Source organism: Passer domesticus, chromosome 27, assembly GCF_036417665.1.
Source record: "Passer domesticus isolate bPasDom1 chromosome 27, bPasDom1.hap1, whole genome shotgun sequence".
Taxonomy (NCBI): Eukaryota; Metazoa; Chordata; class Aves; order Passeriformes; family Passeridae; genus Passer; species Passer domesticus.
This window is the reverse complement of record NC_087500.1, coordinates 3,565,774-3,577,424: the sequence shown is the minus strand read 5'-3', so window position 1 is coordinate 3,577,424 and position 11,651 is coordinate 3,565,774. Positions and strand designations below refer to the sequence as shown.

General features: G+C 48.1%; 1 protein-coding gene across 2 annotated transcripts; it reads left to right on the top strand.

Moving 5' to 3' along the window:
* The first annotated feature begins 687 nt into the window (after positions 1-687).
* On the top strand, positions 688-11,536 carry ODAD4 (outer dynein arm docking complex subunit 4). Of its 2 annotated transcripts, XM_064400066.1 has the most exons (12): positions 690-848; positions 2,576-2,707; positions 3,334-3,487; positions 5,672-5,733; positions 6,401-6,557; positions 7,721-7,945; positions 8,258-8,465; positions 9,911-9,997; positions 10,183-10,379; positions 10,539-10,639; positions 10,854-10,932; positions 11,319-11,536. In XM_064400066.1, the coding sequence occupies exons 1-12, from the start codon at positions 741-743 to the stop codon at positions 11,387-11,389; spliced, it is 1,581 nt and encodes a 526-aa protein (XP_064256136.1). In that variant the 5' UTR covers positions 690-740; the 3' UTR covers positions 11,390-11,536. The 2 variants fall into 2 exon arrangements, with proteins under 2 accessions (XP_064256137.1, XP_064256136.1); XM_064400067.1 differs by lacking the exons at positions 3,334-3,487; positions 5,672-5,733 and having other exon boundaries at positions 688-848.
* Positions 11,537-11,651: the final 115 nt, after the last annotated feature.

Below are 11,651 nucleotides of genomic sequence, written 5' to 3'. Positions count from 1 at the left end.
GGCCGCCCGGTTCCCCGGGGACGGGGCGTGCCGGCCCCGCCGCCCACTCCCGAGCGTCTCCCCACGCTGGCGTGAGCCCCGGCCCGCCTCCCGCCCCAGCGGGGCCGCGGCCAAGCCCGGGCAGCGCCCGGAGCCGGGCAGCGCCCGCCGTGACGCCGGATGCCGCCGGTACCGGGCGGGACACGCGCCCGGCCCGGAGTCATTGGCAGGAACGAATGAAGTGTTCCGAGCTCGGCGGAGAGCCGGGACCGGCCAAATAAAGCCAGGGCTCGGTGCTGACGGCAGTGAGCCAGCGGCGCTCGCCGTTCGCCCGGCGCGGATCCCGGTACCGGGGCCGGCGGCGGGCACCGAGCCTCCCTGTCCTACAGTACTCCCAAGTACCGAATAACCGGCTGCAGGGAGGTGGAACGGACGTGCCCTCGTGCTGCCCCTGCGGAGCGCACGGCCGGGACGGAGGAACCGGCTCTGCCCGGTGTTCGGTAGCCGCCGTGCACCGGCCGCACTCCCGGCCCTCCCGGCCGCGGAACAGAACCCCGCGGGCACGGGGCCGGGCCCTGAGGCACGGCAGCACCGAGCCGGGTCAGGGCACAGCGAGCACCGGAGCGGGACCGGGGCTCCCCGCGCCACCGGCACCGCACGTGGGCACCGGCGGGGCGCGCGTCACTTCCGGGGCGGGGCGGCCCGCCGGAAGCGGGCGTTGCCCGGTGACGGTTGCTTGGCAACGGCGGCGCGGCGCAGCCATGGCGGACGATGACCTGCCCGTGGTCTCCTTCGGGAGCCTCATGACCGAGGGGACGAGCCTGAGCCGGCGCGGCCAGCACGACAAGGCCCTGGGCTGCTTCAATGACGTGAGGGCACCGGGATGCGCACGGCGGGAGGGGCCTGGGGCGGCCGCGGCGGCGGGACCCGGCTCGGGTCGGGCGGGGACCCGCGGCAGGAGGGGCGACACGGAGGGACGCGTCCTCGAGAGTCTTCGGTGAAATCCTTGTACCGTCACCAAAATCCGCGTGGGAGCTGTGGCACCAAACACCCGCGCGTGTTGTTGGTCCGACGGGGGCTCCCGGCATGAGAATCTTGACTCCGTGCTTCAGAAGGCTGATTATTATATTATATTATATTATATTATATTATATTATATTATATTATATTATATTATATTATATTATATTCCATTATATTATATTCCATTATATTATATTCCATTATATTATATTCCATTATATTATATTCCATTATATTACATTACATTATATTACATTACATTATATTCCATTATATTACATTATATTACATTATATTACATTATATTACATTATATTACATTACATTACATTAAATTATATTACATTATATTATATTACATCATATTACATTATGATATATTATATTATGATATATTGTGATATAATATTATATAATATGATATAATTCTATAATTAATATAATATAATATTATATTGTACTGTATCATATTATATTATATTATATTCCATTATATTATATTCCATTATATTATATTCCATTATATTATATTCCATTATATTATATTCCATTATATTATATTCCATTATATTACATTACATTATATTACATTACATTATATTCCATTATATTACATTATATTACATTATATTACATTACATTACATTAAATTATATTACATTATATTATATTACATCATATTACATTATGATATATTATATTATGATATATTGTGATATAATATTATATAATATGATATAATTCTATAATTAATATAATATAATATTATATTGTACTGTATCATATTGTATTATATTATATTATATATCATATTTTATTATATATCATATTATATTATAATTATATAATATATTTTTCATATATACTATATCATATATCATATATTATATAATATTATTTATAATTATATTATGATTATATAATATAACATATATCAAATATCATATTATATATTCTATCATATAATATATTATAATTATATTATATATTTTCATATAATATCATATCGTATATTATATAATATAATATGATATTAAGATCATATAATGCTATATATCATTATATAATATATTATATTATAATTATATCATATATTTTCATATAATATCATATATTATATTGTGTATCATATGATATAATATTTTATAATATTATATTATAACTGTATAATATTATATATTATAATATTATATATTATATTTTATTATAATTATATAATATATTATATTATATTATATTATATTATATTATATTATATTATATTAGTATATTAAAACTATACTAAAATAATAGAGAGAAAATGATTTATCAGAAGTCTAGAAAGAACAGGAATGGAATGATTAACAAAGGGTTGTGACTCTCAGAGTCCGAGCCAGCTGACCATTAATTGGCCAAAAATTAACAACAACCAAATGCACCAATCACAGCTGCACCTGTTGCATTCCACAGCAGCAGATAGTTAATTGTTTACATTTCTTTCTTGAGACTTCTCAGGTAAAATAGGAGAAAAATCCTAGCAGAGGATTTTTTATAAAATATCGTGGCTACGTTGTGTGTTTGTGTCTGGTTCCAGGCTCTGAAGCTGCGGGCAGGAGACAAGCACTGCCTCATCACCCGCTCCAGGTGCTTCCTGAGGCTTGGAGACACAGAGAACTCCCTGAAGGATGCTGAAGCCTCGCTCCAAATTGACAGTACGTTCTATGAGGTGAGCAGCTGAGGGGGCACGAGGGAGCTGTGACACCCTGCAGGGGCTGGGCAGAGCTGTGAGGGGACTCCAAACCCTCCTGAGATCTCTGCTGCCCTCAGAGCTGTTGGGCTGCTCAGGCACCTCCAGGTCTGGGGTTTCATGTGTGCGAGTTGTTACAGCCCTGGGCTCTGACAGGAGTTACTTGAGATCCATCAAAATTTCCCTCATTTTATCAATTTCTCCCCCAAATGTCATTTCAGGGGCTTTATCAGAAAGCAGAGGCCCTGTACGCCATGGGGGACTTTGAGTTTGCACTGGTGACAGGAATTCCTTAAGATCCATCAAAGTTTTCCCTCATTTTATGAATTTTTCCCCCAAATGTTGTTTTTAGGGGCTTTACCAGAAAGCAGAGGCCCTGTGTGCCATGGGTGACTTTGAGTTTGTACTGATGACAGAAATTCCTTAAGATCCATACAAATTTCCCTCATTTTATGAATTTCTTTCCCCAAATGTCATTTCAGGGCCTTTACCAGAAAGCAGAGGCCCTGTATGCCGTGGGGGACTTTGAGTTTGCACTGATGACAGGAATTCTTTAAGATCCATCCAAATTTCCCTCATTTTCTTTCCCCAAATGTTGTTTTTAGGGGCTTTACCAGAAAGCAGAGGCCCTGTATGCCATGGGGGACTTTGAGTTTGCACTGGTGTTTTACCACCGAGGCCGAAGGCTCCGCCCTGACCTGCACAAGTTCCAGCTGGGCATCAACAAGGCTGAGGAGGCCATTATCAACTGCATTGGGAGTAAGAAGTGTCCCTGGGCCCCCATGAGCCTGGACAGGGCTGCTCAGGGCACAGCTGGTGGCAAATCAGCTCTGCAGGTGACCCGAGAGCCCCACAGCAGAGCCTCTCTGCTTCTGGGTTCTTGTTCTTTGTGGCAGATAAATGCAGAAGCTGCACAGAGAGCCAACCCTGCTCTTTTCTTCTTTTTGTTCTTTCTTTCTCCCCTGAATGCTGTTCATACACAGTGCCTGATCCTTTAGTTCTGTAGGTGAATCCTGATGCTCCATTTTCCAAAATCATCATCATGAAACTTTCCAGAGGATACAGACCAGAGCAGCTCATCTAATCCATGACCTGCTTGTGGCCTCCCACATGAGGGGAGCTGACAAGGAAGTTGGAAACACTTTTTACAAAGGCCTGGATTGCCAGGACAAGGGGGAATGGCTTCCCACTGCCAGAGGGCAGGGTTGCCTGGGATATTGGGGAGAAATTCTTCCCTGTGAGGGTGGGGAGGCCCTGGCACAGGTTTCCCAGAGAAGCTTTGGCTGCCCCACCCCTGGAGGTGTCCAAGGCCAGGCTGGATGAGGCTTGGAGCACCCTGGGGTAGTGGAAGGTGTCCCTGCCCATGGGAGGTGCAATTCCAGGGAATGGAATAAGCTCTGAAGTCCCTTCCAATCTAAACCATTGTGGGATTCCATGATTCTATGATCTGCCTCCAGCACTAATGACAGAACCCATTCTGAGACCTTTATCCCTGTATTCAAAGCTTGGAGTGCAATGTGCCATGCCACCTCAGACTGGCCTCCTGAAATCCTGACTCTCCTCCAAATTTCATTGCAAAAGAGCAGTGAAACTGTTGACTCTTGTGACGAGCTCTGCTTTCACCATGCCTGGCTCAGATCACTGAGCAGGTCCTGCAGAGACAGGAAAGGCCAAGGACCTCGTGGGGTTTAAAACAAACAGAGAACTCATCCCTTTTCACTTAGTTTTTCTCTCAGCCCTGCCAGCAGGCGTGGACAGGACGTGTCCCAGTGTGGGGCACAGACACGCCTCACCTGGGCTGCCTCCTGTGCCATGTGAGTGCAACACGTGTGCAGGGCTCCTCTGGGGCTGCCAAACCTGTGGGGTGGGTTGGAGCCTGCCCAGCTCCTGGCACGCCCCACTCACACCCCACACACATTCCCAGCTAGGCCAGGGCCTCCCTCTGCCAAAATTTCAAAACTTCAGCCCTCCCCCAGTGCCAGGGTTTGACAGGTGCCAGTGGCACCAGAGCCTGCAGCGCTTTCAGATGGGATAGGTGTTTAAAAAAACAGGGAAGGTTTCCAGATCTGGCTTGCTCTGCTCCATTCCTGCTGCTTCCTGAGCTTAGCACAGTGCTCAGATATCATCACAGCTCCAGGTGAAATCTTCCCAGCTCAATATCCCAAGCCAAGAATCACCTTTGGACCCCCTGGGCTGCAGGCAGAAAAATTAATTTAAAAAATAGAAAACTGTTATTTACCTAAACATAACTAAACTAGTATAACTACTACTTAACTGATATACAACTAAAAATATTTTCAATCAGTCAATAGCTGTGAGCTGCAGGGAAGCATGGAAGCACGTGGATGTTTGAACAGTTGGGAAATGCACACACATGAGCAGGGCACATCCCACGCTGCTTCCCTGGCTGTGCTTCCCCTGGATGGATGGGAACACCTGCCCCTGTGACCCCCCGTGTTTGTGCTGCTGCTCTGGGCCCTGGGGCTGCTGGAGGGAATTCTGCAGCAGCCTTGGCAGCTCTGTCCTTCCCTCAAACCAAAGAGCTGTTCCTCACTCTTTCCTCCCAGGGTGCAGACAGATGGTGTAAAACACAATGGGCCTTTTGGCCTAACCAGCGCACAAACCTTTAAAATACCTTTCCTTCCATTTTGTGCTCCAGCTGTGATCCCCCAGAGGAACCTTCTCCTTCAGTTTCCATGCAGGATGTGCCCTGTCAGTAGGAATATTGCAACAGTGAATGCAATATTCACCCCTGGTGCCGTGTGAATTGAAATCCCGAGAGGAGCTGGTGGCATTCCCTGCTACCAGAACACACCAACACCCCCTATTCCATGGGAAGGGATGAGAAAAGTGGTTGAAACTGAACATTTTGGTCTTGTCACCTTTATGGGCATTTCAGTGACAGCCCCCTGTGCAGCACTAACACAGCTCCTCTGTCTGCAGATCCATCCTCGGTGAAGCTGGAGAGCAAGGAGGAGCTGTGCTTTGTGAGCAGGCAGGCAGAGGTACAGCACAGGGCTCTGGCTGGAGAAGCTTCTGGAGTTGTTGTAATGCTGAAATGGGCACCAGAGGAGTGACAGTCCCCTCAGGGACGTGGCTGTGGGAGCAGTGGGGCTGCTGGAGGGCCTCTGGGGCATTAAAACACACTGGCCTGCCATGAGGGTGTTTGTCACCTGCTTCTAATGCAGGTCTGGCTCAAGCCACCCAGAATTTAAAGGGGAAGGCAGAAGGGCAGGAAGAGCCACCATGCAGGAGCAAAACCTGGAATTTCTCCTCCAGCCCATGTCTGGGGGTGTTGCCAGCCACCCATCTAATGAGTAACAGCCCAGGGGTCAAAGAGGGCACAGCGAGCTCCAATATTGACTTTGGGTTTACCTGATGTTTAAGGGTCACAGTTTTGATAATGGACACTTTCTTTATTGCTTCACTTTTGGGTGCTCCACTGCAGTAGTGTTGCTCCTCTGAGAGGCCAGAACTAGTTGTTACCCTTTGTGTAACACCCTTGTGGTCCCCAGGGAGCACAGAATTTCAGTTGCTTATGGCCAAAGCAGCTGGTGAGACACTTTTTGCTTTTATTTAAAAAATAACTTGTGTTATATGGAGTATAAACAGAATTCTGCTCATTCCAGTGTTCCCCACTGATGTCCCCCACCTCCTTTTGTTTTTTTCTAGCTGCAGAGCAAAAATAACAAGCAGAAACAGCAAAACAAAACAAAGGACCAAAAGGATCAAAAACAGACGAAGAAGCAGAGTCCAAAAACAGAGCAAGAGCTTCTGGGACAGCTTTATGCTGACAAGGCATATCTGGAGAAGTTGCTCAAGGATGAAGGTGTTTCTCCTTCTCAGCAGATTCTATTTTTCTGTCATCCCTTTTTTTTAATTCTTCTTTATTTCTTTTCTTCTTTTAAATCCCCGTGACTCTTAGTTAGTTATACCAGAGCTCACAGTGGTGGGGAGACAGGCAGGTGTCTGCTCATGGAGCTGTGACTCCTCTGTGGGTTTGTTATAAATGCTGTTAAGGTCAAGATGGAGGAATTGGAGAAGTATCTTATTTTAGAAAAAGGCACAATGATGATGCTCCTTTAGTCATATTTCTAGGGAACTTTTCACTAGAAATAGAGAAGTGATGAAGGTTTGGTTTGCTCACAGGTTTTACAGTGTTGCCAGCACTAATTACACATGTGGGCAGTCTGGTTTGCAGGGAGGTGAAAGCCCTCTCAGTTTCCATCTGCCTGATCCACAGCACTGTTCAAAGTGCCCTGTCCATACAGATGTGCCATACAGATGTTCTGTCCCAGAGCACACATGCTCAGCACAGCTGGCCCCACTTACTGGGCCCCTTTTTGGCTCTGATCAGCAGAGAAGGCAGCAGATATGAGGCTGGAACAGCAGCTCAGCTCACTGAACCACATGGATAGCAGGGTTTATTGTAGTTGTGGGGTGCCCTGATGAAGGAAGGAATGATGAATCTGACTATATTCCCAGAAGGCTAATTTATTATTTTATTGTATTACATTAAAGAATACTATACTATACTAAAGAATACAGAAAGGATACTTATACAGTGCTATAAAGATAATAATGAACACTCGTGACTCTCTCCAGAGTCCTGACACAGCTTGGCACTGATTGGCCAAAGAGTGAAAACAACTCACACCAGAGACTAATGAAACAATCACCTGTGGGTAAACAATCTCCAAACACATTCCAGACAAACAAAACACAGGAGAATTAAATGACATAATAATACTTTCCCTTTTTCTCTGGGGGCTTCTCAGCTTCCCAGGAGAAAAATCCTGGGTGAAGGGATTTTTCAGAAAATGTGAATGCCACAGAGTTGACTGTTAGCTCCCCCATCACCTCAGCTCTGAGGAGCACGGGACACTTCCATGTCCAGGACTGTCTGTGTCAGAACAGAAAAATCAATTCCCCACTGAGCTGCAGCTCAGGTCTGCTGATTCTCACCTGGCTTCTACCTTATCTTATCCCCAGACTTGATGCAGAGCAGCACAAGGCAGGGGGTCAAAGTCATGGAGCTGGTTTTGGGCGGCATCTCGTACCTGCAGCAGCGGCGGGACTTCTGGCAGCAGCAGAAGCCGATGTACGCGCGGCTGCACGAGCGCCGGGCCCTGCGGCAGCGCCGCGCGCGCGACAGGAGACAGAAACCATCCGACATCGCCAGGGCCATCGCAAAGGACATGGAGGACATCGAGCTGAGTAGGTGCCTGGCTGGAAGATGAGGGCCTGCCGCTGGTGTGGGGAGCTCTGTTCCTGAGGTTTGGCTCGGGGTCAGCCGCTTCGCCAGGTCTCAATTCCTGAGTAACAGAATCTCAAGGTGGTTTGGGTTGGAAGGGATCTTGAAGTTCATCCCGTTCCACCCTCCCCACCATGGGCAGGGACACCTTCCACTATCCCATGTTGCTCCAAGCCCCATCCAGCCTGGTCTGGAACACCTCCAGAGATGGGGAATTCACAACTTCTCCATGTCTGTGTCACACCCCAGTGTCCAACTCTGCTCCCTGTCCCCAGTGCTGGCCAGAGGTTCTGCTGAGGAAAGCTGCAGGAAAGCTGAGCGTCTGCTGAAAAAGATACAAGCGTGGTCAGAGGATGAAGTTCCCAACAAGAATGAACTGATTGGGAACCTCCACAGCTGCATTGGGGATGCACAGCTGGCAATGGGGCAGATGGAGGCAGCTTTGCACAGCCATAAAATGGATCTGGATTGTGCCAGGCAGAAGTAAGTTCTGGGAAGTTCAGGTAGGTGGAGAAAGGGGAAAATGCCTCTGTGGGGGTGTTTTAGCATTAGGTAAAGTAATTCTCACCTGGGAAGTTTAACAGGGTTACACATTCAGCTGTGCACAAGTATTAGGGTCTGTGGTGAATTTTTATCTTCACTATTTCAAAATAAGGAACCTGAAGCAGATTTTTAAGGACCCACAGCACAGGGCACATCAAAACCTCTTCTGTAGCAAAGCAAAAGAAAACAAGTCCCAGTCTCAGCACTTTAATCTTGAGCAAGTACTTTCTTCTCAGGAAGATCAGGGTTGAAATTGCTCCAGTTTTCTGCTACATTTTGTCTTAAACTTCTTTTCATAGAGACCATTAAGCATGGCTTGAAATGAAGGTCTCTTCCAGGTGCACTTAGCTGTCTGCACCAGACACATCCCACGGCTCTTCCAGCTGAACAAAATGGAGCAAAACTTAGTCTTAGATGTAGCAAGAGTTTGCAAAGCATAGCAGACCTCACGGAACAGTGCCTTGAAGTGATGTGGGACTTTTTTGGCAGTAGTGCAAATGTCACTGAGTGGTTGTTTCTCATTTTCAAAAATCCTTTTGGAAATGAATGTTGGTTTAGGAAAAGGCTGCCTCTCTCCTGGTGGTCGCACTCCCCGAGCAGGGCAGGTAAAGGCAGGAATTAGCAGGAGAGAGGGAGGAGATGCCAGGTTTGGGACCTCGCTAAACCCGGGTGCAGTGAAGGAGCGGCGGTGACGGGCGGGCTGCGCTCTCTGGCGGCTGCAGATGGAGACGCCACTAATTACTCGTTAATTACTCACATTAATGACCCCGTGATGGGGATTTGAGCTGGATGATCCTTACGGTCCCTTCTCACCCAAACCGCTCTGTGATTCCATGACTCCCGTGGCATTTATCTGCTCCTCGCACAGGCTTTTCCATCTCTAAACTAAGGGTAGGCAAAGCTGCTTCTGAAGATGAGAACGAGGATAATGAAGAAAAAATTAAAGCCCGCGGGGTTTTATTACAGAAGGAGCTGCCTGTAGCATGGAGCAAAGCTCGGTCCAAGCACAGGATCAGACACACTGCAGACACCTTTTTGGGTCTTTGCTTTGAAAAACAGAAATCATCCATGAGTTGTTCCCACAAAGGGAAACAGAGGCAAAGAAAAGGGGAAAGACTTTCCCAAGGGCTGCCAGATTTGCACAAAAATTAATAATAATCGAAGGCAAAGTGAAACCATTTCCCCTGCGTCTCATGGGGTCAGCTGCCAGAGCTGTAGATAAAATCAAAAATGAACCTTGATTTCATGACTTTCGGCCTGACCTGTGCCCTTTACTTCCTAACAATTCTCTGAGGGCATGGGGAGCACCAAGGGGACCATGAAGAAACGTAGAGTGAGGAACAGGAGGATGTCAGTGCCACAATCCCTTTGTCTCCCTGTCCCAGCACTCTGACAGACGCCGTGTCCCGGGCCCTGGACAACATCGGCCACGTGTACGCCCGAACTGGCAAGTTCCAGCAGGCCATCAACACGTATGTACACCCAGCAGCACAGGCATCAGGCCTTGCAGCGACCCAGGCCGTGGTTTTTCAGCTGTGTGTTCTCACTGCAGCCAGGCCTGGGGGAATTTTCACACCTGAACCCTTTGCTACCCTTTGAGTTGTAACTGTACCCAGTGAGGGTTGGTAAAGGTTTGTCTGTCTTACTCTGCTTGAAGCTGGGAGGAGAAGATTCCACTGGCCCAATCCAGCCTGGAGAAGGCCTGGCTGTTCCATGAAATTGGGCGGTGCTACCTCGAGCTGGATAAAGCTGAAGTAGCCCAAGATTATGGCCAGAAGTCCCTGCAGTCAGCAGAAGAAGAGGGAGATGTGGAGTGGCAGCTCCACGCCACCGTGCTGGTGGCACAGGCACAAGGTAAAGATGTGGGCACGGGTTTTGCTCTCAGGGTGGAGAAGCTGGTCTGAAAGCATTTTTAGGATTTAACAGCCAAAGTAACTGCTCAGATCAAGAGTGGCTTGATTACTTCTTGCTGTTCTCCTGGGCTAAACCAGCTGACATCCTCGTCTGTTCCAGTGAAACTGAAAGATTACCGGGCTGCAATACTGAATTTTGAAAGGGCTCTGGAGAAGGCAAGGCTTGTGCCCAGTGAATCTGCTCAAAATGGCATCATTGCGGTAAGGGGGGCACCGAGGGGAGGAGGAGCTCTGGGCAGCCTCTGTCAGTAGCTGTTATCCCAGCTGGGATTCCCCAGCCAGTAATGCCAGAAAAATGTAATTTTATAATAAAAAAAGGATTTGGTAATGATAGCAGACAGCAAAAGAAAACAGGAAAATGTTGGGTATGTAGCTGCGTTCCTGGGGCTTTTGTTAAGAACTTCATTCCTTTCAGGCCTTGGATAGTGTGAGCAAAAGCTTCATTGCAGAACTGAACAAAGGCCACGAAGATGGGATGAATCCCTCACGTGAAGGTACTTGTTGTTCACTCCTCTGCACCCAAAAATGGGAAAAAATCCACTCTCCTCTTCTGCACATCAGCAGCACCTTAGAATTCCCACAGCACCCATTTCCTTGCAAATACTGAATTAAAATCTTGGTGGAGGTCCAGGATTGCTTCAGCTGCGTGCCCAGCTTAGGGACAGCAGCACTCCCGGAGTGTCCCCTGCAGGCTGGCCCGGTGTCACCTCCTGGCCTTCGGGGAAGGTCCTGGCAGGGCACGGGGCTGCTCCCCTCAGTGCAGCCCAGGACCTGGAGGGCAGTGAGAGATTCCTGGTGAGGGTAAGGGAGCCCGGGGGCTTTTCTTGTGTCCAACTGCTGACTTCTAGGACTTGGCTTAAGTTTCCTTTTCCCTTCCCAGATCGCCTTTTCAGCAGTGAAAGCATAAAAACCACCACTGAGAACGTGGAAGAGGAGGAGAAAGGGAATTGAGATAAAAAGCCATAAGAAGAAGCCAGAAACCCCGCGTAAGCAGACGGAAACGTTAAAGGGGAGAAACGGACAAGGAAATAAAGGACAGCAGTGGGGAAAAGCAGAGCCTAGGCGGGAAGTTTAAATAAATATTGAGCAAACGTCGTACCCAGGAGTGGTGTGGCCGTAGCAGGGAGGAGCTGGTCCGAGCCTCCCCCCGCCCCGGGACTGTCCCGGCAGCATCCCCGGGAGCGGCTGCTCCGCGGCCGGGCGGGGCTGAGCT